The 22,679-nt window shown below is 39.4% G+C and overlaps 1 protein-coding gene across 1 annotated transcript in view; it reads left to right on the top strand.

Moving 5' to 3' along the window:
- The window catches only part of GABRB1 (gamma-aminobutyric acid type A receptor subunit beta1), a 126,760-nt gene continuing 104,081 nt past the window's right edge, over nucleotides 1-22,679 (top strand). Inside the window, exons 1-3 of the mRNA XM_034064574.1 lie at nucleotides 1-112; nucleotides 195-286; nucleotides 369-436. Of these exons, the coding sequence (XP_033920465.1) occupies nucleotides 27-112; nucleotides 195-286; nucleotides 369-436 (246 nt within the window). The 5' untranslated portion in view covers nucleotides 1-26. The remainder of the gene's footprint in view (nucleotides 113-194; nucleotides 287-368; nucleotides 437-22,679) is intronic.

Here is a 22,679-nt window from a genome sequence, read left to right on the forward strand (position 1 = left end):
CGCTGCCCCCGTGAGGCGGCGGCGGGATGGGGTGCGCGGTGGCGGCGAGACGGGATGGCTCGCGCGCCCTGTTGCTGCCGCTGGTACTGGCTGTGGCGTGCGCGGCGCGCAGGTGAGTGCCGCCGGGCCGCGGTGGGGCGCAGGAATGGGGTTGCCCGGCCGCCTCCCTCACCTGCCTGTGCTCCTTCCGGCAGCGCCGACGGGCCCAGCAACATGTCCTACGTGAAGGAGACGGTGGACAGGCAGCTTCAGGGCTACGACATCCGCCTCCGGCCCGACTTCGGAGGTGAGGCGCCCGCGCTGCCCGGACCCCCACCCAGACCCCCGAGCGCGTCCCTCCGCTTAACGCCGCCCCGCTCCCCCCGCAGGTCCGCCCGTGGATGTGGGCATGCGGATAGAGATCGCCAGCATCGACGTGGTCTCCGAAGTCAACATGGTGAGTGCTGCCCGCAGCGGCGGAGCCCGCCGCGCCACAGCGCCGCCTGTCGGCCCCTCTGTCCCGCCCCTGAGGTGAGCGCCCCCGTGGGTGCGCCCAGCCCCGCCGGCAGCACAGTCCCGCGGGGACCGGCTGCAGAGGGGAAGCGAGCATCGAGAGCGAACACCGTGACATAGCCAAGGACATCGCGGTTGCTAGGAAAAGTTAGTTGAATTGTTGAGATAATGCTTGCATGCCTGAATGGGCACTCCAGAAGTGCTCCCTGCCTTCCTGATCAAAATACCTGCTGCAGGTCTGAGGTTTGGGTGCTGCTAGCAGTGGTTTGCCCTCTGTGTAATCTACAGCTGTCTTCAGAAATGGAGTTTCTTGACCTGTAGGAGCAGATGGACAGGTGTGCTTTTCTTTCTGTTGAATGATTTAAAGAGTTAGACACTTTGCAAACTAGTGGTGTTGAGTAAAAGGTGCAAAAAGAAAAGAAGAAAAAGCTTCTAGAAAATACTCATTCTTATAGAAGGAAAAAACCCCAACACTGCAGATTAAGTCCATGAGGACGTTGCCTATCCAGCTGTCAAAATTAGAAAAGTCTCCTAGCTACAGGTGTGAAACATAGCTGCAGTTGATGCCAGTTCTGCTGCTGGAAGGAATACAGACATACAAGCTTAAAGAGAAAATATATATCAGTATAGTGCTTGCCTCGTTTGACAGCCTTTTCCCAGAAGAAAATAAAAAAAAAAAAAAACCAGGTACAAGTTTGAATATTTACAAAGTCATCTTGAATTAGAATGCACCATGGGTATTTTGCCCTCACTCTCTTACACTTGGTGTCATGAAAATCTAAGATGCTTTCTTTCCATAGGGGAACACCTGTTTAGTTAAAAGTTAGTTAAAAGACGCTAGAAACCTTACATTTCCATCCCGATCACTTTATTTCATTCAAAACGAAAGTGGTATTTGCCCATACAAAGTAATTTACTCCAGAGTGGGGATTTTTCCGTGGTATATTAGTAGTCATTAAAACAATCTCATCAGAGATTGTTCCATCTTTATTTTTTTTTCTGTTTGTTATCTATACACAGAGTTCCTGTTTGTGTGTAACAGTTATATTTGCTTATAAATATGCTTGGCAGAATGGGGAGGAAAGGAGATCTGTAACACTCCTGTAGACACCAGGCTCTGCAGAGTGTTAATACCACACAAAGACAACATTTTTTGTTTCAGCTCCTGAAGTTCTTGTTACTGTATTGTACTTTCAGGGAGGATTATGGCAGGGACTGTGCATATGAGACAAAGAAAACAGAACATTAGACCTTTTCAGAACAGTCAAAGAACAAACCTCTTCCAACTCCAACCAGTTTCTGCCATCCTGTAATGGGATTGCTGTTTCTACAAAGCGATACACCCTGGGAAAGCCAAACACAGGAAACACTACCACAAAAATACCTGCCCTGAAATGTCCAGAACTTACCTTGTAAAGTCTCAACACCTGAAACACTGTTAATTTGAAGGAAATGGATGTGGCAGTTTCCAATGGCAGTGTCACTGCAGGGCATTAACTCCACTGCACCAGCTCACAGCATTTCTGCTTATCTGATGGATCTAGCATGTGAAATCCCTCCTCCATTCCAGTGCTTACACAGCCACTTGGAAACTGTAATTTGAACTTTATGGTTTTTAATCAAGGGAATTTACAATTTACGTGCTAGATGGATTATTTGACTAATCTCCACTTGCAAGGGGCAGCTTGACTAAGACTGGCAAAAAATGTGTTTTCATTTCATAAAATGTCACATCTCTCACGGGAAGAAAGCAACTATTCCCAGGTACAGGCAATTGAAAAAACAGTCCCCATTCCGAATCAGTCTGAAAGGAGCTTTCCCATATTGCAGGTGTTTAGCTGTACATACCCATGTCTAGAGTGGTTTTTGTTGCAAGGTCTTTATTGTGTTGCTGAAGACTGTTACATAGTCTTTTGGACAACAAACAATCATTTCATCTGTCTTTGCAGAAAGGAGGGGACTGATACCTCATCTTAAGAAAAAAAAAAATCCCTAGTAAAATAATGCTTTATTCTGGCATTTTTTTTTTCTGAGAATCACAGCCTTGAAATGCTTAATATTGCAGCAACCTGTGAATCATTCACCTTCTCTCATTTTAAACTGGTAGTTGTAAATTACTTTTTGTTTAGTAAAAGCTACCATTCTGTGGCTTCAGAGCCAGAAATGTTTACAAAAAGATGCTGGTGTATAGCTTCTGTTTTCTATAGGGCAGTTTTGCTGCTGAAGGAACCGGTAACATGAGCAGAGAGAGCAACACCTTCGTACTGGGAGCTCCTCCTGGCAAGAATCTGGTTGGACTCCACCAGAGCTCTGTTCAGTCAGTCTCACCCCAGCAGTATTGGAGTGAGTTGTCTCATCCCTCGGCTGTCCTCAGGCACATGAAACCTTATTTCCAGAATGACAGAGGCAGCTATTCCGAATCCTGGTACCCAGAGACAGGATTAAATTTTCTATTCCCATCTCAGTGCTTAAACAAGAGCAAATATTAAAATAATTACACACATATATATATACACACGCTATATATATATGTATATATAATACACCTAGCCTATGAAGGAGGTGTACCTCTTTGGTGTATTAGCTGAGAATTTGTAATGTAGGCTGTCTGCCAAATCAACAGGCTGATCTCTACGTCCAAGTAAATCCAGTTGAAGTATAGACAGCAAAGCTATTGTGAATTCTGTGAACACCATCAGTAATAACTGCTCACACAGCTTGTCTAGTTGTAGTGGCTTCTTCAAATATAGTTAAATGTTGTGAAATACTTTACTAGTAGATGAATCAAGACTTGCACAGCCTTGAAGTCAACCTTTCTGTTATTTCTCCTGAGTACTTGGCCCTCATCTGTTCAGCTCTTTATTGTTTTATAGCTGCCTGGTAGTTCTATTGAACTATTATACTGTAGTGAGTGGCTATAGCAACTTTTACAGAAGGATTATTTGAAGCTCTCATTATTGTAACGCTCTCATTTGGCATCAGATATATTGTCATATATTGATTTTTGCAGGTAATAAGCTGAAGAGCTTGTCAGACATCAAACAAGCAGAAGTAGAATGTAAAAGCCCTAATGACCGTTGCCTGGTTTTTACTGTACTTTCTTCTGAATACCATAAGTTTTGATCTGTTTCCGTGAGATATTTCCATTCTTGCTATACTGACTGCAAGCATTCACTTCCAGAAGTACAAGATGACCCTTTGCTTTATCTTAGTTAATGGTTGTTCAGCTGCTTTCATCCATGACAGATTTCCTTAGAAGTATATCAGACATTTACATGAATACAGAGAGTTCGTTAAGAACCATGCTACAGTTCTTAAGCTGCTGTGATGTGAATTACCTGGTTTACTCCGATACCTTTACATGGTTAACAGAAGGTGCTGCTCGTACATCAAAAATAAAGAATATTCATGATTCATGAAAAAGCATGATTCATGGTAACTACTGTCAAACTTCAGGGCAAGCAAAAAAATAGCATGATGGTGCATCTACTAGGAGACAATCAAGAAGTAGCTGGACTCTGCAAAGAAAATTCACATGCAGTACATGACATAATTTTCTCGAAAATGCTCCTCCTGAGCAGGTGGTCAAACCTTCATACTAGGCAAAAGATAGATGTACATGTTCTAAAATTTTGAAAACTAGTGTACATGATAAAAAAACCTCTTAAAATGTAGTTAAAAGAGACACCAATTTTTTTTTTTTTAAATCCCATTATTGTAGAGTGGGAGCCGTGTTCCTAACCTACCATACTGATTACACTGATGATTTGTTTTATATGATAGCACATTGAAAGCTCTGTGTCACAGCAAAAAAAGAGGGTAAAGAAAACACAATATGTAATTCTTCTGTTTCTGTGCACCCCAATTACTTTTACTCGAGGCTCTTACATTTATCTGATCTCACAAATAAGTCACAAATCTTCCAGAGAAGCAGGATCTCATCTGTTTCCTACTGTTCAAAACTCACTAGTTGGTTCTCAAGATCTCTCCTTAAGTAGTTTCTTTTATGCTGCCAACATCCCAACCTGTTGGGTAACATCTTTTGGCACCAGAAAAAAAAAAATAGTTTAGCTTAAGGGACTTACTTTCTCTGTCTTTTTGAGAAAACAGATAATTAAACCAGCTGCATAGATTTTTTTTTTTATTTTCTTCCATTTCACATGATAACACCCTCTCAGATTCTGTCTCAGTCCTTCTAACCCATATGATTATATGTAAGGAATTGGACACAGAGACAGCCATCGTCTTCTGGTGCATCTTTGACACCATGGCTTATGCTGAATGATGAAGTCGTGTTTGAAGCACAGAGTAGAGCTGCATGTTACGTTTGATCCTTTACTCTGTCATAACTGCAGATGATTATTAGTTTGGAGAATGAAATTTCTCCCACAGTGCTTAAAGCTCCACTGCCTATGTTATCAGAGACCTTTTTCAACTACACCTGTTTATGATTCCCTGGAAGCAATATAGTATTTCTTTTTTTTCCTTTTTTCTTGCTTTAGGGCTTCTCCCAGGCCTGCTGCTGAAACACTGGCTTACATTACAGATTGAATCCAAGAGAAATGCGTTTTCTGGTATACTAGAAGTTACAGATATGTTACTTTATAGGCTTATAAACAGTTCCATATCTGAAGGCTTGACTATATTAGTTAGTTCAGAGCATCTTTCTTTGTTCAGTTTGGGTAGTGAACAGTTCTGTGTGTGGAAAAATTAAGAGCAAACCTGTGTTTTCACACCACATGATCCCTAGAAGGAATTTTACTGATTTTCAGAGTGTGTCTTTCTCGGATACTTCGTGCTATGTCTGAATTTTTACAGAATAATTTTGCATACAAAAGTGTTGATGTATTTTACTTCTTTTAGGATCTGCACAGGTTTGCTGTATTTACTGTTTATCACTAGTCTAACTGTTCAGTTTCCTTTAAAAACTGACTGAAATCAACAGAATATGTTCCAAACAGTCTGAACATTAGAACCAAGCCAAATGTATAAGCAGTCTCTGTCTGAGCAAATACCACTCTGCAGGTTGAAACAGAGGATTAGACTTTTGTTGAGTTGTATAAACAGTAATAAAGAAGAACGTCTGCATTCACAGCTGCATGAACAGGAGCACAGCCAGTAGGCTGAGCGAACTGGTTATCTCTGTTTAGGACTTGCTAGGTGACATATAGGTTCTGTGTACTAGAGAGAAGCAGAATGCCCAGGGAGACTTCTACAGTCTCTATCCTTGGAGGTCTGCAAGACCTGATTGGATCAAGCTGTGAGCAACCTGGTCTGCCTTCATAGCCACATTTTTATATTTTATAAAATAATAATTGGTTAACACATTCAGGAGGCAGAACTCCCCTTAACATTAATAAACACTCACTGATAGTTCACTGTGCCTACTCTCAAGAGTTCTGAGACAGTCACACAAGGTGAATTTGACAGAATTAATACACACACAGAAAAGTTTTCAAATTTACCTATAAATCCAAAGCAAGGATATAGATGCCTTCAGGGCCTAAAGGAATGGAAGGGTTTCACCTTACTTTAGGACTGATGCCAGCCCAGGTGACTCTGCACTGACTCCTGCACCGGTAGGTTTCTAGTGGAAAAGTTAAATCTGTGGGTTTAAACATTCAGGCTAAGTAAGGCTTAGAACCAAGGCACTGAAAGTTTGCCCATTAATCCTGGCAGGCCAGTGCTCATCCACATTGGACTCCAATGTTATGAATGATAGACTTTCATGTATGGGTGCAGGTTACCTTAAGGCACTTTCTGTAGGCTGAGGGAGGCTTAAGATTTGTTTATAGACATAGTTTCACATTCGTTTTGTTCTTTTTCCGTGGTTGAGAATTTAGCATGGTGGCTGTTGTGAAACTCAGTGTAGGAAACAGTCTACGCTAGGGAACCAAGTCAGCATTATGAACCCCATCTTGTACCCCTTTGCATCAGAGCAGCCAAGTCCATTTTTTTAAATCTTGAGTCTCGTTCCTGAAGAACTGAAAACTGCTTCAGCTCAGCCAGTGAGGCAATAAAAGTGATCAGGGTAGTCACAATGACAATGAATAGTCCTTAGTCTAAATGTATTTGCCTGAATATATTCATACAGATTAAAGTGATTTTTAAAAGTGACATAAAGCTCAATAATTGTTAATAAAAATTTGCTTAGCTGTAGTGCAGAAGAAATTAGTACTTTTCTGTTACATGGCAACTCTTCTGAAGAGCATGAAGGACATGCAAAAGTCCTTGAATATTAATAAGAATGTTCAGCAACTGATTTTACTTTTTTTTCCAGCAAATACAGAAAAACTAATCAAGCAGTAAAACATAAAGGTCAGATCATTTCATCATTGTCTATTCCAAACAGGAGTAATTATATTAAAGAGTGAAACATGGAATGAATGTATAAATAGGCAGCTTGAGGTTAAATGATTGGATTGCTGTTACTGGATGTTTTCTTGGGTTTTTTCAAATTGACTTCATGAATCAGTGGCTCTTCAACAAAATTAACAGGTAGGCAAAAAGGACAAAGCAATAAATGTTGTTTGATGTAATTCAGAAAATGGATATATCTCGATTTTTCAAAAGTTAAAATAAACTGAAACTAGCTTCAGCGTTGATACAAGCTGTAGTCCAGGTCATCCTTTTAGCCTGACGGGTACACCACTTCCCTGATTTCAAGGTTTAAACAAGCTAGGTATGAGTGCCCTTCATAAAAAAGAGGTACCATTCTTTTATCTAATGTTAAACTCACAGTTTCCTACAAGGGCAAGCTAACTCCCTCAATTATTTCTCTTTCTAGCCACTGCAGGTGGCTTACCTTCAATTTCCAGCTTCTCTCAAGAGCTGATAACCTCAGTTCTGACCTATGTACTTTACCTTTTAGCCCAGATTTTACACCTGACACCACTGGCCATCCTGACACATCTGTAGTCCAGCCATATAATATAACTTGTGCAGAGTTTACATTTCTGAAGACAAAAAATAAAGTGGTCATGCTTCCCATTTGTTTAAAATATTTTATGAGAATAGCATAACAAAGGACAGAAAATTAAGACTCATTTTAATTTTTAACATAGTTTCTTTTTTTGGTAAGCTGCTGCTTACCCTCCTGTTTCTCCTAAGCATGGAGTCAAGAATCCAAAACAACTGCAGGTCTGACATATGATGGTATTACTGTGATGAACTGTCAAAAATCTGTTCCACTGGAGTGACTACCAGCAAAGGAAAAGACCATGTTTTCTTAACCATGCCTTAAACCACTTCTCCAGCCAGGTCTGTCACCTTCCCTGTTTAGTGGAAGCTTTAAGCACCCAGTTTGGGGTGTCTGGGGATTCACTTAAATAAGGAGCATACCTGTAGTGAGATACTCTTTTCTGTTAGGTGGATGAGGAAATCCAGGGTTTTCCCCAGCTCTGCCTTCTTGTGGACTGGCATCAAACAATATCAACTACTCTGTCACTACCTTAAACTTGCAGCTTCTGGTCTTCTAATGTGCACAAACCCCACGGTTCAATGGCACGAACCTTTTGAAACATTCAGGGTCCGAAATGATTCTTCAATAATGGAAAAGTCAATGATTCAAACAAAAGACCCGTTCCCCCAAATTAACTGCTTTCAAAATCTATAAAATAAAATTTTAAGTTCTTCTAGGAACATGAAAGATGTTCCTTTTCTTGCGTGTGACAGGGGAAGGGCTTAATTAAAAGCTTTCTTTTTCATTTTCTCCTGTTGTATTGCCTTTTTACTTCTGATTCTGGACAGGAGAGAATATCAGAATTTTCCAAACTAAGCATTTTTCTTTATAAAGAAGTTTAAGGGACACATTTCAAGTGCCTGCAAAACTTAGTTGGGTTTTCTTTTTCTGTTCTTTTTGATTTTATTTTTCTTTAATCAGCTTTACTTTGTACTCTATAGCCTGAAAAGTATTCCTTAACTCCCCTAGGCTGTGTTTATAAATTCTTTACCAACTGCAGCTCAGTACCGACTAGGAGGTGAAGCTGTGCAACCAAGAGATGCAACAGTCACACCACCAGTTCTCCTTGTAGTGGGAAAAGATCCCAGCCTCAGGGGAGCAACAGTAACAAGCTCCTAAGCTAGTACCAGAAAGACTTGTTCCTATTCACAGGATGCTAAGTACTCTGGGACAACAGCTGAAACTGTTAAAACAAATCCAGAGATTGCCATTATTCAGAAGTATCTCTAGCTGATGTGTTTTACTGATCACTGTATGCCAAACAGCAGCTGCCTGGAAGAGTTCTCTGGGGTCTCATCCTCTATCCATCTAAGTGTGCTGTATTTTAAAGCATCAGTAAAGCCTGAAAAAAAACCAACTATAAGGGCTTCTAGCAGGTGATAAAAGAGTCCAAGGTGGCTACCAGAAAGATTTTGTACTTTAATGCTCTTTGAGATTCCTTTTTTTCTTGTAAAAAAAAATAAAAAATCAGGATTTCAAGGTACACACCACCATTCTTCTAGAATTCCTCTTCCCTCATATACAATACTGCCTGTAAGTCTGGCAGTGCTCCAGAAAGCATATTGAAATGAATTTTTTTCCACCCCAAAGGCTACACTATTGCAGGTATGTTCACAAGGAAATCTGTAGTAGCATTCACTGCATAATCTAGCTTAATAACACCAGATAATGCAGTTTGGTTTATTTTTTTTCTTGAAGCAGTAGCTCTGTATTAAGATTTACATGGGCTGAAGAAGGTAGATTAAATTACGTGCCTATCAACATTTATGATGACCTCTTAAGATTAAAACACTGCTTTTGGCCAAAGCAGTGTCACACGGAGGTTTCCTCCATCCTCTGCTGGGGTAAATCCTTAAATGTTTTGTGTTATGTCATGAACAAAGGAAAGGTAATTTAAAATGTACAAAGACAGCTCCTAGAAAGCTGCATTATCACACACACATCCATCCTGTAGTGAGATTGAGTTGTAAAGCTTTAAGTCTTCATAATAGAGTGCATAGTTTCAAAGCAAAAATTAATGATTTTAGACTGCCAAACTTAATTAAAGGTTGGAATAAATGTTCTCCATTAAAATTCATCAATCCATTTGGCTGAGATGGAAGAATTTCAGTCATGTCTTTTTTAATTGCCTGTAGAAAGAACAAGAGATAGCAAAGTTAAAACTGTTGTAACAGATACATGCTGTCTAAATATTATTCAGGAACTTAATCATATTAAAAGAGGAGTGAAATTTATTCCCCAGCATATTTTTAACCTGAAGAGACTTAAGTTTAGCTGAAGTAACATGAGTAGCAGTCAGCTGCAGGTAGATACATTTCTTCCTGTATTTTGGGAACTTCTACGCAATATTAATACCACAAAGTGCTGCGGACTCTGGTCCCATGCAAGCAGACTAGATGCTGATAGTTCAGTTGGTTTCAATGAGTATGCTCATGGATTAAGTTTCTCAAGAGTAAAATTAAGTACATATTAGCTTTACCAGCTCAACAGTTTACTCAGCACTTTGCAGAAGCCGTCCAGCTCTGCGGTTTGCATCAATTTTAAGGCACTGTTTCCTGATAATTTTCTGTGTCATTACTCTCCAGCATGACAGAATAACCAAGGCTGGGGTGATACCCTCCCAACCTTCCATGATGATTTATCCTTTTTTTAACCATTTTTTTTTAAACTGTTCACTGCTCAAAATACACTGGTCCAGGAGAGAAATGGATGCGCTTCAGAGGCTTCATACATATACTGTATTTCACAAGCAGTGCAGCATTGTCACCAGTTTCTTGTGGAGGAAACAAAACATGGAATTAACAGCCACCTGTAAATTCTGGGTTTATTTTGTCTACTGTGCCAGGAACAACTAGGGGAAAAAAAAGTAAACTGCAAAACTTCAATAACATGTTGAGAATCAGATCTGCCATGGCAGACTTCACAGCTTGTTCAATGCTCCATGGATTCCTAAACTAAGGGGGAGCAAATACAGTGTCATTATGCTGTCAATTGGAAATGAATCCTGAACTTAGATCTTTTCAGTCCTTACTCTCAAGAGAAATTAGTTTGTTTTCTAGAAGCCCAGTGGGGATATGAATTTCTGAGATCTTGAGGAACATTTATATTCCAGATATCCCATTATTTTAATTACTCCTAGTAGAAACTCAGAGTAAGCACAGAGCAGAGAATTAGAAGAACTAGCATTATTTCAAGAAAATGTAAAGATAAACATAATAAAATAGTAACCATATAACTCACAGAAGTCATCCTGGTGCTTCTCAACAATGTGACATGGTCTAATGGAGAAGGTTGCTCTTTGAGGAAGTTCTTGACCTGGATCAATTCAGTGAGCCAATTTCAAATAGCAAGCTAAAAATTCTAGAGTGAGACCTCATTCTGGAGCATCTCATCCAATGAACATTTTATCATGCCAATACTGAAAATATACTGTAATGCAAAGCTTTCACTGTTCTTTCCCAGAAACTTACAATTCTAAATGCAGTTTAAACTGTTCTGCCCTTTAGATAACATCAGGGAAATACTGCCAGTGACAAAATAGGGAAATGTGGTCCGTGACCAGTCCAGCCACTGTCACCCTCTGGATTTGGTCTCCTCAATCTCTTGCTTGAACATGGATGTTTTGAATCATAGCAGCCCTCCAGTATCTGAAGGGGCCCTATAAGGATGCTGGGGAGGGGCTATTCATTAGGGACTGTTGTGGTAGGGCAAGGGTTAATGGGTTTAAACTTAAACAGCGGAAGTTCAGGTTAGATATAGGGAAGAAATTCTTTATTGTGAGGGTGGTGTGTACTGGAATGGGTTGCCCAAGGAAGTTGTGAATGCTCCATCCCTGGCAGTGTTCAAGGCTGCATTGAACAGAGCCTTGGGTGACACAGTTAGTGTGAGGTGTCCCTGTCCATGGCAGGGAATTGGAACTAGATGATCTTAAGGTCCTTTCCAGCCCTAACTATTCTATGATTCTGTACCATCATTGTTGGTCTCTGGCCATTTTACAGTGTGGCATTGGTACAATATCATTAAACCACTCACTATGAAACACCATGGTTTTTAATTTAGTTTAGTGCCTTCAAAGTACTTATAAGTGCTCCAGTTAGTTAAAGAACAGATGTTAAATACATACCATAAATTACTTATTATGGGATATTAATAAATATTAATTCTTCATCTCATCATTAAGAGTGAGTGCAGCACTGGCAAAGAACAGCAGAGCCACCAGTAGAGGCCTCAGTGTCAGGTGTTTACTTTTCACATCTGCAGAAGTCAGAAGCAATTAAAATTATAGGTCAACTCCTGAACTGCTTCCTTCTCTCAGAGAGTAACACAGAACAAAGGACCATCCAGAAACACTGCTGATTAAGTTGTCCAATTTAAAGGTTGTTTTTCTTTCTCAAAAGGAAAGAGAAAATTGACTTCTTTTTGTTTTGTTTTAATTGGTTTACAAGTCACTTTTTCTCTCAAGCTAATAACACTCCTGTTTATACCTACTTTTCTCCTGCGGCAAGGTAGCTGCTAAGCTACTATCTTATAGGGAAACAAATACATTTTTTTTAAAGATTAAATATTAATCTGCAGATGATTCAAACATGTATTATTCAGGCAAGTTTATTACATTAATTTATTGTAGGACCTGATGGTTTCAATGTCTTTTGCACAGCTTGTATTCAGAAATCCAGGCAACAGTGGTGCGCCAGATCATAAAGACCAGGCACAAGGGGAGCTGCTGACAAGAACCTATTGTTTCAGGGAGCAAAGTTAGCACCTGACTCTGCAGGAGAGTACTGCTGGCTCAGCAGGGACCCCACTGATCTCACTGCTACTCTGCAGGGCCCATCAGGTCAAGCTGCTGTCATGACAAATGGCTAATTCTTATCATCATATTTAAAGCAGGCATACTGTGGTTTAGATAAGTTTTTATAGGACTACACAAAACCTTTTACAGTGCAGTCAACATTTTTTCTAAGTTTCAAGATTGCTGTATTTCCAAAGATGTTTGATGGGCTAGAAGGGAACTTGAACTAAAGCAGGTAGATCTATATTCCTTACTTGTGGATTTTTTTTCTAATCCCCGTGATTACAGTGATGGAGAGTTCAGCAGAACATTGAGGGAAAGGGATTAAAAAGTATGGAGCTCTGTACTTAAAACATTATGAATCCAATATGCTGATTACAATGCATAATACTGCACTTATTAGTATTTATATGCCTTTCAGTTACAGAAGTGATCACTATAACACATCGTAATATTCAAGAACTCTGGAGCACAAATCTGGACAAACTTTAGGCAAAAGTAAGCCAAACCCCATTTGGAACCAATACACTTCGATTGGAATACTTTAGTCTGCTAATACTTAGCTATATCCATGTGCTCCTGAGTCATAGAATCATAGAAATTCTGTAGAAAAAAAAAAACGTATCTGAAACCTAGATAGGGTAAAAAGTGTTCCCATTTATTAGTTGTTCTTCCAATGAATATCAGCTTCAAAGGGCTCTTTTGGAGTACATGGAGCACAGAAGTGCTCATCCCACGTTGTCCTTTGGTTAGGTTCCACTGAAAACAGTGAGGATGAATGAATCAAACCAAACTTACTGAAGCTGATTGTTCTTTCCTGCAGTAATTGCATTTTCTTGCAAAATGATACCTGTAACATTAATAAAATCAAAGCAAACCAAACTGTCCTTAACACACAGAGACATCAAGGAAAATCTTTTCAAAATGCTAAAGTTTTATGCTAGAGCTTTTGAGATTTCAGTAGCAAATGCAAACAAATAAAAATGAGCAAGTGAAAAAAAAAAACAAGAAGCCTGTTACCCTCACAGGAATATATTCTCTCTTATTTCAGTCTTGGCTTGCAGACAACTTGGTTTTTCTTACAAGCTTTTCTACAATTTCCCTGCCACTATATTCACCCATCCTACCCTAACGTTTAAATGTTGATATAAAAAGCTATCAGTCTTTCTGACAGTAATCTGAGATCTCAGTCTCCTTAGTCTACATTGAGCCAGCCTCAGTGGAAACAAAATGAAGAGCTACCTATGGATCTTCTTTTTTATTATTTGCACCCACAGCTACATTATCAGAATGGATATGAGAATTAATCACTTCTGTGCTCTGTAGGTATGAGTGTTCAGCTACCTTTGATGTTATTTGTATATTTGTCTTTCAATTAAGAAATCAGAATAGGTCCATAATAGGAACTTAAAGTTTTATGCTGAATTGAGGAAATATGTGGGTGTTAACACTTCTTCCTCACAGCAATCATGACACTCATTGTAGTGGCAGAACAAACCTGCAAGGGGAAGTCCCTATTCCAAAGGAAAAGGCAGTGATTCAGCTGGCTTGGAGCAAGATCAGAAAGTGTTTTGGAGGTGGGTACAGAAACCTTAGATTTCACTCTATTCAGTGGGAGATAAGTTCCTGAGGCAGTTCTATATTGTTGCATTATAGAAATTAAAACAAGTCTCAGGGGAGAGATCTGAGGTGGAACCAAGGGGTCAGTTTCTGTTCCTTAAACAAATTTGTTCTTTTTTCTGCATGACTGTAGACACACAGCAATTCCTTCGGCCCTCAGTTTCTCCTGTGTTATGATTCCTACTAGACAGGATATTATGAGAATTAGTTGCATTGAATGAGTGTTCATTTGGACAGTGGGCAAATTTCTGCACACTCCGGTGGACAGAAACGGCATAGAGCCTGTAGCTAAAAAAGAATATATCCCCTGTGACCAGTAATTTCAACAGAGCATCATGGCTTATGACCCAGCTAGTCTGTTCCTACATCTCTACAACAGTATTCCTACAGTACTGACAGGAATTTATTTCTTCCTTATCTAGTGAGAAATCCCAAGACAGCACAAGATGTTGCATGGTAATTACATTTTCCTCAGTGGGATTACTGAATGACATACTGTGATATATCAAGAGGCAACTGTGAATTTAACTTGAGTCAGCACAGTAGATTTTCCCCAGTACAGTAGGTTTCAAGATGAACATAGTGTGACTGTAAGAATAAAGGGAAGTTTCTGAATACCTCATAGCGTCATGCACACTCTTGTCAGCATTAGCTTTCAAAACACACATGGTTCTGGGCTGGCTTGGGAAAATTTAATGTATTCATTATTTACTCAGCTTACACATTCACTTTACTATTTAAGAACGTATTGTTTGCAGAATGAATTCATAGCAGAAGATAACAGTGATATTCATTTGTCAGAAGAATCAGTCATGTCAAAATCAAAACTTACTTTTACTTTCTGTTTACTCTCTGATGACACTAAATGCCTATTTCTTGAGAGTAACAGAACAGGTAAGCAACATGCATGACTACTCTGTAAACAGGCTATTTAGTCTCATTAAATTCTAGATCATTATCTGCCCAGTTTTTGGAACGTGAGAACAACATGCAGCAGCAGATTGGCTCTGCCAGTTGTTAAAGAGATGGGCAGATTTTCACTTGTATCCCTCCATGGTTGCATTGTCTTCTGCAAGAAATGGTACTTGGGGAGGAAGAAGTGATAGGGACTGACACAAATTCTGTTCTTTGTCTCACATATCTACCAAGGCAGTTAACATGAACAGAAATTCCGTTCTGTGGAAAAATTTTCTGTGGAAGATAATTTTTTTTTTAATTTGGGTATTTGTGGAAGACTTTTAGTGCACCATAACAACCCGTAACCTTCATGCAAAGTGTGCGACTTATCAAGTGGAAGAAGTCTTCCCTGACTGGCCATTCCCATTTCTGGAATGGACACCTACTTCACCGAGTTCTCTGTCAGTGCCATACCCAGTATGCTCTTTAAAAAAAATAAAATAAAATAATTGTCCGTAGCAACTCTGCATTGGAGTTTCAGCTCTTTGGCCTCTCGGTTATGTTTTGTGGTGGGAGCAACACTTTTAAAGTCAGTCATCCCTGCAGGGCACAAGAAGACCATACTCAGCTTTAGTTCCTGGGTAGATGAGCAAGTCAAGTACTTCAATTCCAAAACAGTGCTGTTGATGTGCTGTAATGAAGGCTGGGTATGGTAGTGGCGTGCATCTTCAGATGCTATCAGTCTGCTCACCAGGGAGGTAATGCAGGTTGCTTAAAGTACCACAGAGGGAAGTTTCCCTCTATCCTCTAAATACTTTGGTTGAGGAATCCTACTCTCTCTATCCATTAATGCTATCGTACATAGTCTATGCAGATATTCCCCAAGATATTCCAGATATTCCCCAGATATTCCAGACAGGCAGTATGAAGACCTTGATAAAGATTTTCTTTTTTTTTTTTTTTTTTAGTTCTTGATTTATAAACTGTTACTCCTTAAATTCAAAACAAGGAGCACTTTTTCCCCCAGAAATCCTTAACCTCTTGCTTCAAGCATTATCAGACCAGTTACACAAAATAATTTAGAGACACCTAAAAATGTTATGGTGTGGTTTGGAAGGTAAAATTTCTCCTCTCTTGGCCATGTCTTTGCCGTAAAGACCTGTCAAAGGCAACAGAAAGTAATAGGGCTGGTGTGTGCCAACTAGAAATTTCCACGCACTTGGCAGTAATTCCCTGGATAACTGGGTAAACTGGTGTTATAGCTATATAAAAATATTGCATAAGTAACAAGACCTAAGCAAGGACAAGATATTTAGATCCATTACAAAAACTGCTACATTTGTTAGGAGGACAGTGTAGAAATTAGCATGAAATGAGAGAAGTTACTTTACCTATTTCATCCATTTGAGTGAGGAGAATCCTACCCTGTATTGTGTATTTTCTATGCTTACATCATGAGCAGTCCTTCCGTGTCTCGGTCAGGGTGTTCCACTTGTACATTATTTCTCCTGTATTCACTTTATTACTTTATATCCCACTTCCTTTTCACATAAAGAAAAGTTATTTTGTGTCTTTTTGTTTTGCATCTCAATCCTTCTTTTTTTCCTCCAGGTTTCCTCTCATATAATACCCTTAAACTCAAATAAGCCTTCTCACAGAGGTCACTTAATGGAAACACTGGCACATCCCATCAATAACCAAGCTTTGTATTACTTCCAGGATACTCTACATCTTGCAAAGTTATGCCATAAATAGCTGTTGAACAACAGTTAAGGGAAGAACAGTAAATAGAATCATAGAATAGTTAGGATTGGAAAGGACCTCAAGATCATCTAGTTCCAACCCCCCTGCTAAATTCCTCTGTGAAAGAGCTAGGAGTAAACAGCTTCAAGATGCTTTATCACACAAGATGCTTTGTTAGCATAAATTATTTCTAATCAAGTTCTTAGATACTCAACCTGAGGCAAGTTTTCAACCAGTCATTGAGATAAGGCTTAAGATACAAGGCTTTGACCACTCAGCCTGGGCATTATTACAGACCTGAAACAAACAAACTCCCAGAGAGGTGGTGTATTTCCCACAGTATGACTTCTAGTAGATAGGCAACTCCTGTGTTGCTTTCCATATAAGTGCCACAAATGAATTTTCATGCAGGACTGAACAAAAATGTTACAAGATGAGTAAATTCACATTTTCTAATGTTTTCCATCCAGCTCATTTTTTCAGGGTTAGATTTTCCATTGAATGTGCTGCAGTAGGCAATCACCAAATTTATTTTTTTTTTCAGATTCAGAATCTTTTGACACATGAGATGTACATGATGGGGCAGCAAGCTGAGGGTTCACTGGGTATCTGATACATTATCATGGAGGTCAGCAAACCAAGCACCTGCATGGCAGATGAGAAGGAACACTTCTGGCAGACAGTAGGAGGATGCCCAGCTGGAATTTAGTTATAGAATCATATAATAGTTAGGGTTGGAAAGGACCTTAAGATCATCTAGTTCCAACCCCCCTGTCATGGGCAGGGACACCTCACAGTAAACCATATCACCCAAGGCTTCATCAAACCTGGCCTTGAACACTGCCAGGGATGGAGCATTCACAACTTCCCTGGGCAACACATTCCAGTGCCTCACCACCCTCACAGTAAAGAATTTCTTCCTTATATCAAGCCTAAACCTCCCCTGTTTAAGTTTTAACCCATTACCCCTTGGTCCTGTCACTACAGTCCCTAATGAATAGTCCCTCACCAGCATTCCTATAGGCCCCCTTCAGATACTGGGAGGCGGCTATGAGGTGTCCATGCAGCCTTCTCCAGGCTGAACAGCCCCAACTTTCTCAGCCTGTCTTCATATGGGAGATGGTCCACTCCCCTGATCATCATAGTGGCCCCACTCTGGACTTGTTCTAACAGTTCCATGTTCTTTTTATGTTGAGGACACCAGAACTGCACACAGTACTCCACGTGAGGTCTCACGAGAGCAGAGTAGAGGGGCAGGATCACCTCCTTTGAGGTCCTTGCAAAATGCAGGATCAACTTCTGTTAAAAAAATAATTCTAATTTAAATTAGTTTTCTTTCCTCTTGACTTCAAGTTGTTTTTACTTTATGAAATGGTTTACTGTCTAATGTTTAGCTGAATGGGAAAGGGTTGGCCATGAAAATTTCCCTTTCAAAAGAGGACACTCCACTGTTACATGGCTTCCATCTCTGCTGTATCAGCAAATGATAAAAAGCCAGAACTAGTGTTTAAAAAACTAGTACTGAGGCATTCAGCTCAGGTAGCTTCATAGCCAGGAGGATTTCATTAGAAGTATAGTTACGAAAACACCATACCAAAAAATACTGCATATATTCATTTATTTATTTAGGGGTGAGCAGCAACGTAAAAGGTCAACAAAAGGCTTAAGTTATTCTGAGGACTGGGGAATGGAATGGGATAATCTAAAGCATCGGTTTATTCTCTATTATTAAATAGATATGGGAAAAGCAAAACTCACAAAAATTGTGCCAGAGATGAAAACCAACCCTGTAGCGCTCTGCCATGATTGTGAACAGATGTTAGCTTTGGAACTGAAACAGATTCACAACTCTACTCTAGAGCTTTCTTGCTCTAGGAAATGTTTTATAAACAAGCAGTTACCACTTCTTGTTTTGTAAACCAGAAGGACCAACAACTGAACATGATATTAAGCAGTGTTACAAGAACTACTCTTGGCTTTGCTACTATTTCTACATACAGATACAAGATTCAAAAATAAATGTAAGAGTGACACTAATCAAAGTACTGCGATTCAGTTTCTATCTAATCAAAATACTGTGAACTCAACTTTTGTCTCCTTTTGCAGTGTTCCGTGGCAAAAACCAATGGGATTCCCGCTGTGGGCTAAATAGCAAATGATGAAGTAATACAGTATGGAAATCCAAGTTTTGTCCTGCAGGTTTTATATACCACTCTTTTGTACCTGTTTCTTTAGCATGGTTTGAAATGGCTATTATTAGTTCTGTCGTAGGATCCTCTGAAGCCTTCTTCACTTGGAATTTCCTGCTTACAAATTGTCAGTGTATGAAAATCTGTTGCAAAAAATACTCCAAAACCTGCGAATCTATCCCTTGCCTCCCACAATAGCTATTTGCAAATGTAAGAATACAACAGTTGACCAGCAGCAGGAAAACTGAGAATGTATTGCACAGAATTCCCCAAGCAACAGAAACCAAGAACAAAAGGTCTTGAAAAAAATTCACTGCCAAAAGAGCTAAGAATGGCTGGCCACATTATTTAAACATTTGCTTAGACAGAATGATGGGTCAGGCAGAGAAATGATAGATCAGAATAAGAAACTGCACAGGACAGCAATCAAGCTGAAAGTTTAGATATTAGGAAAAAATTCTTCACTCTGAGGGTGGTGAGGCACTGGCACAGGTTCCCCAGAGAAGTTGTGAGTGCCCCATCCCTGGAAGTATTCAACACCAGGCTGGATGGGGCTTGAAGCAACCCGGTCTAACAGAAGATGTCCCTGCCCATGGCAGAGGGGTTGAAACTAGATGATCTTTAACATCTCTTCCGATCAAAGCATTCTAGGATTCTATTATATGTAAAGTTATTAGGGACGTTTTAAAAATCAGTATTGTTTTTCCTTGAACCAGCTTCAGAATTATTCATTTCTCTGTGGGACATATTTCTACCTCTGTTTATGTTTTGTTAAGTGACTGATTTTCTTCTGGTATTTTCAAGTCATGGAAGAGCTTTTTGGCTTATCATTCAAGTTACCAGTCACTTGAGAATTCATTTTTGTTCAAACAGTTGGAGGAAAAAAAAAAGAAAAAATGGTTAAAAGGATTATTTTATGAAGGAAAAACACCTAATAAAAGATGCATTTTTTCCATAAAAATTTTCTTCTGTCCAGTTGACTATAAGCCTAAGAGAATTATGTTAACAGTGTTTACTGGACTTGCACACATGAGCAAAAATGTTCTTGATTTTTATGGAGCCTTCAAGTCTCTGAATGTTTTGTCTTTTCTCTGAAGTTTATGGAATCTGTAAACCAATTACAGAACAGTAAGAAAAAAGTAGGGTTTTTTGTTTTTACTGAGGCTGGCAGGTTTGTCAAACCAGTGATATCATTTGCTTCTGTGGTAGACTGCAGAGGCAACTGTTTTTTATTTTCTTTCCATTCACCATCCACTCTGGAATGAAACCAACTGGAAGCAATAGCAAATTAAAAATGCCTCCTCAATTAGACCAAGGGAAGGCTGTCCAATGTAGGCAGAGAAGAGCAAGATCTGTTGGTAAAGCATTTAGTTACACTGTTGTCTTGCATTTACTGTTCAGTAGGCCATTTCGTTTAGCAAGTTCTTCCTGTGTAGACTATTATTTGGTCACTTCAGAACATTACAAAGTACGGAATGATGAAAACCTGGAGGGAAGGGCATGAAAGGGATTCAGAATTGCTTATAATTAGTGTAATTTTGGTCATTTCAGAAACACAGGGCCTCCCTATCTCTACATTGGTGTATATCTATTTCTCCCCCCTCCCCTTTTTATGTTGTTCTTTGTCAAACAGTAGAAAAGGTTTCATCCACTATTTTTGCCCACCTTATGAAAAGCTCTGCCTCTCTATTACAGTGGTATTGGAAGGTTAGTTGTAAAGAAGAAACACAAAGGGTGTTTTTAACTCTTCAGTAGTCCACTACATGCATAAATATTGCTATAACTTCATTTCTCAGGGACATCAAGGTGATGTATCTGACAGACAAACATATATAGCTCACCAAGAAAATAAATGGTGGCCATCTTATGGGGTGCATGTCTTTAAGATCAGACAGAGAGATTAAACTTTCCATAAAAATAGAAGCCTGGTTTTCACCACTGTGTTGAAGGAGCCATGTGTCAGGTTCTCCAGATGCATCATGGTCTCAGGGATGTTCACCTGTGACTGGTGGTTCTTTGCTGTGCAGGATATCATCTGTCGGTAATCATTCCAGAGTGCAGTCATTAGGTTCAATGTTTGTTTTGTGTTCATATCTAAGGAAATAGGTTATTGTCCATAAATTTGCCACTGGGGAAGGAGCACAGAACGTATTTTTCAGTATCTGTACAGATCTTCTGAAAACATGTAATCCACCTGCATCAAGTCTTCTGGCAAGCAACACACAAGTACAGTTCTACATTAAAGCCATCAGCATCTTTTAATACCTTTGATGATCAAAGATGGGATTATTAAAAGGTGGCAGTGATCCTTTTCAGTAACTAAACTTGTGTTAAAAGGTGACAAGGAGCGTTTGCTCATGTCTTACCAGCATTGCTTTGGGGGTGTGTAGAAGGAACTGCTTTCTTCTCTGTTCAGTGTGCTATTTTAAAATAACTAAAAATTTAGCACAAATAGGTGAGAAATGGAAGGACACTGCTTTCTCAACCAGTTCAGAGTCTCTGTCACTCACATAGTGTTTGGACTATAGCCCAGACAGAGGGTAGCAACAGCAAAGAATGGATCACAAACAGAAGGAACTATAATCCTATTCCCAGTCCCATTCCAGTGTTAACAACATCAGCAGGGCTTAATTCTTACACATAAATCAACAATAACTCCGCTTATACCAGGGAGTTATACCAAAAACAGAGTAATTCGAATCAGGCTTAAATGCTGTAGTGATAGAATACTGGCTTCTGTAGCATTCTGAGGTCATACAGAGTGCTGATGCTATTGTGATGTTGCTGTTTTATCAATACAGCTATTAAATGCCAGGAAGAAATGAATAAACTACTTGATAAGCTTGGGACACAGCTATTCTTTTATTGAAAAGACTTCTAAAGAAGCTATAGAACAGGATCAGTGCTTTAAAATTCATAGCCCAGTTACAATGGCATGACTTAAAGTATTAATTTATCTACACCCCCAAAACAGTGATTTCAGGTATATTTCTTAAACCTCAAAAATGTCCTTTGTTAAAAAGAGGATTTTTTTTAATTAATCACATTAATCATTCAACTGCATTTATGAAAACCATTAGAGACTTTAAACAGAAATTTTACGACTGAATGAAAAATAATTTCATACTGCCTTGAATATAGAGAAAGCAGGCAAAAAAAAAAGGGAGTGATTAGAGGCTGAAATTTATATTTCAAGTTTTAGTTGGATGGTTGTATTGTAAACGCCTCAGATTCATTATGTTCACACTGCCAAGAATTACTCTAATGTAGTAGATTAGAATTGCTCTAATCTATTACTGTTGGCTGCCAGCAGTAATTCTATTAATTCAAAGAGCTAATGACATTTACTAGTATTGCCATGCTGTTTTATTGCATCTTTGAAAATAGATGGGAATACTCAATGGTGTGTCATTCTAAACAGGCTAAATTTAGAGCCTTGTTCTGCACTCTTTCCAGTCTATTTTGTGAGACCAGTTTGAATAGCAGCTCTTTCGGTCTAATTTGCAGTGGTGCAGTTGAGTAGGTGAATGGCACCTGCACTCCTGAATTACATGCTTTGCATCATATGTGGAGAATGTGAGGTGTCCGAGATGATACTCCATCACAGGATGAGCCGTAAGCTAATCATCAAGCTAATACCCTTCCAGGTTTCCCTTTTCATACCATGAAGATACTGGTTTAAATCTAGAAGCAGGGAAGCTGGATCTTTCAGCGCTGTGCCCAAAATAATTAGTCCAGACCCAGTAGGAATGACTAATTTGGGCTTGGCATCCACAAATACAGCTGTACCATTTCTATTTCAGAACATCCATGGGTCAGAAGCAGTTTAAGTTGCCCACACCAAGACCTGCAGCAAGACACACATGCACCAAATTAAAGCACGAGGTCGGCCCACTAAACAGAATCAGCCTAACCTTGTCAGATAGAAGTCGTCATCCTAACTCTGAATGCTCACAGTGTCAGCATCCAAGGAAGATGTTTTTCA

This window comes from Melopsittacus undulatus, chromosome 7 (genome assembly GCF_012275295.1).
Source record: "Melopsittacus undulatus isolate bMelUnd1 chromosome 7, bMelUnd1.mat.Z, whole genome shotgun sequence".
NCBI classification, from domain to species: domain Eukaryota; kingdom Metazoa; phylum Chordata; class Aves; order Psittaciformes; family Psittaculidae; genus Melopsittacus; species Melopsittacus undulatus.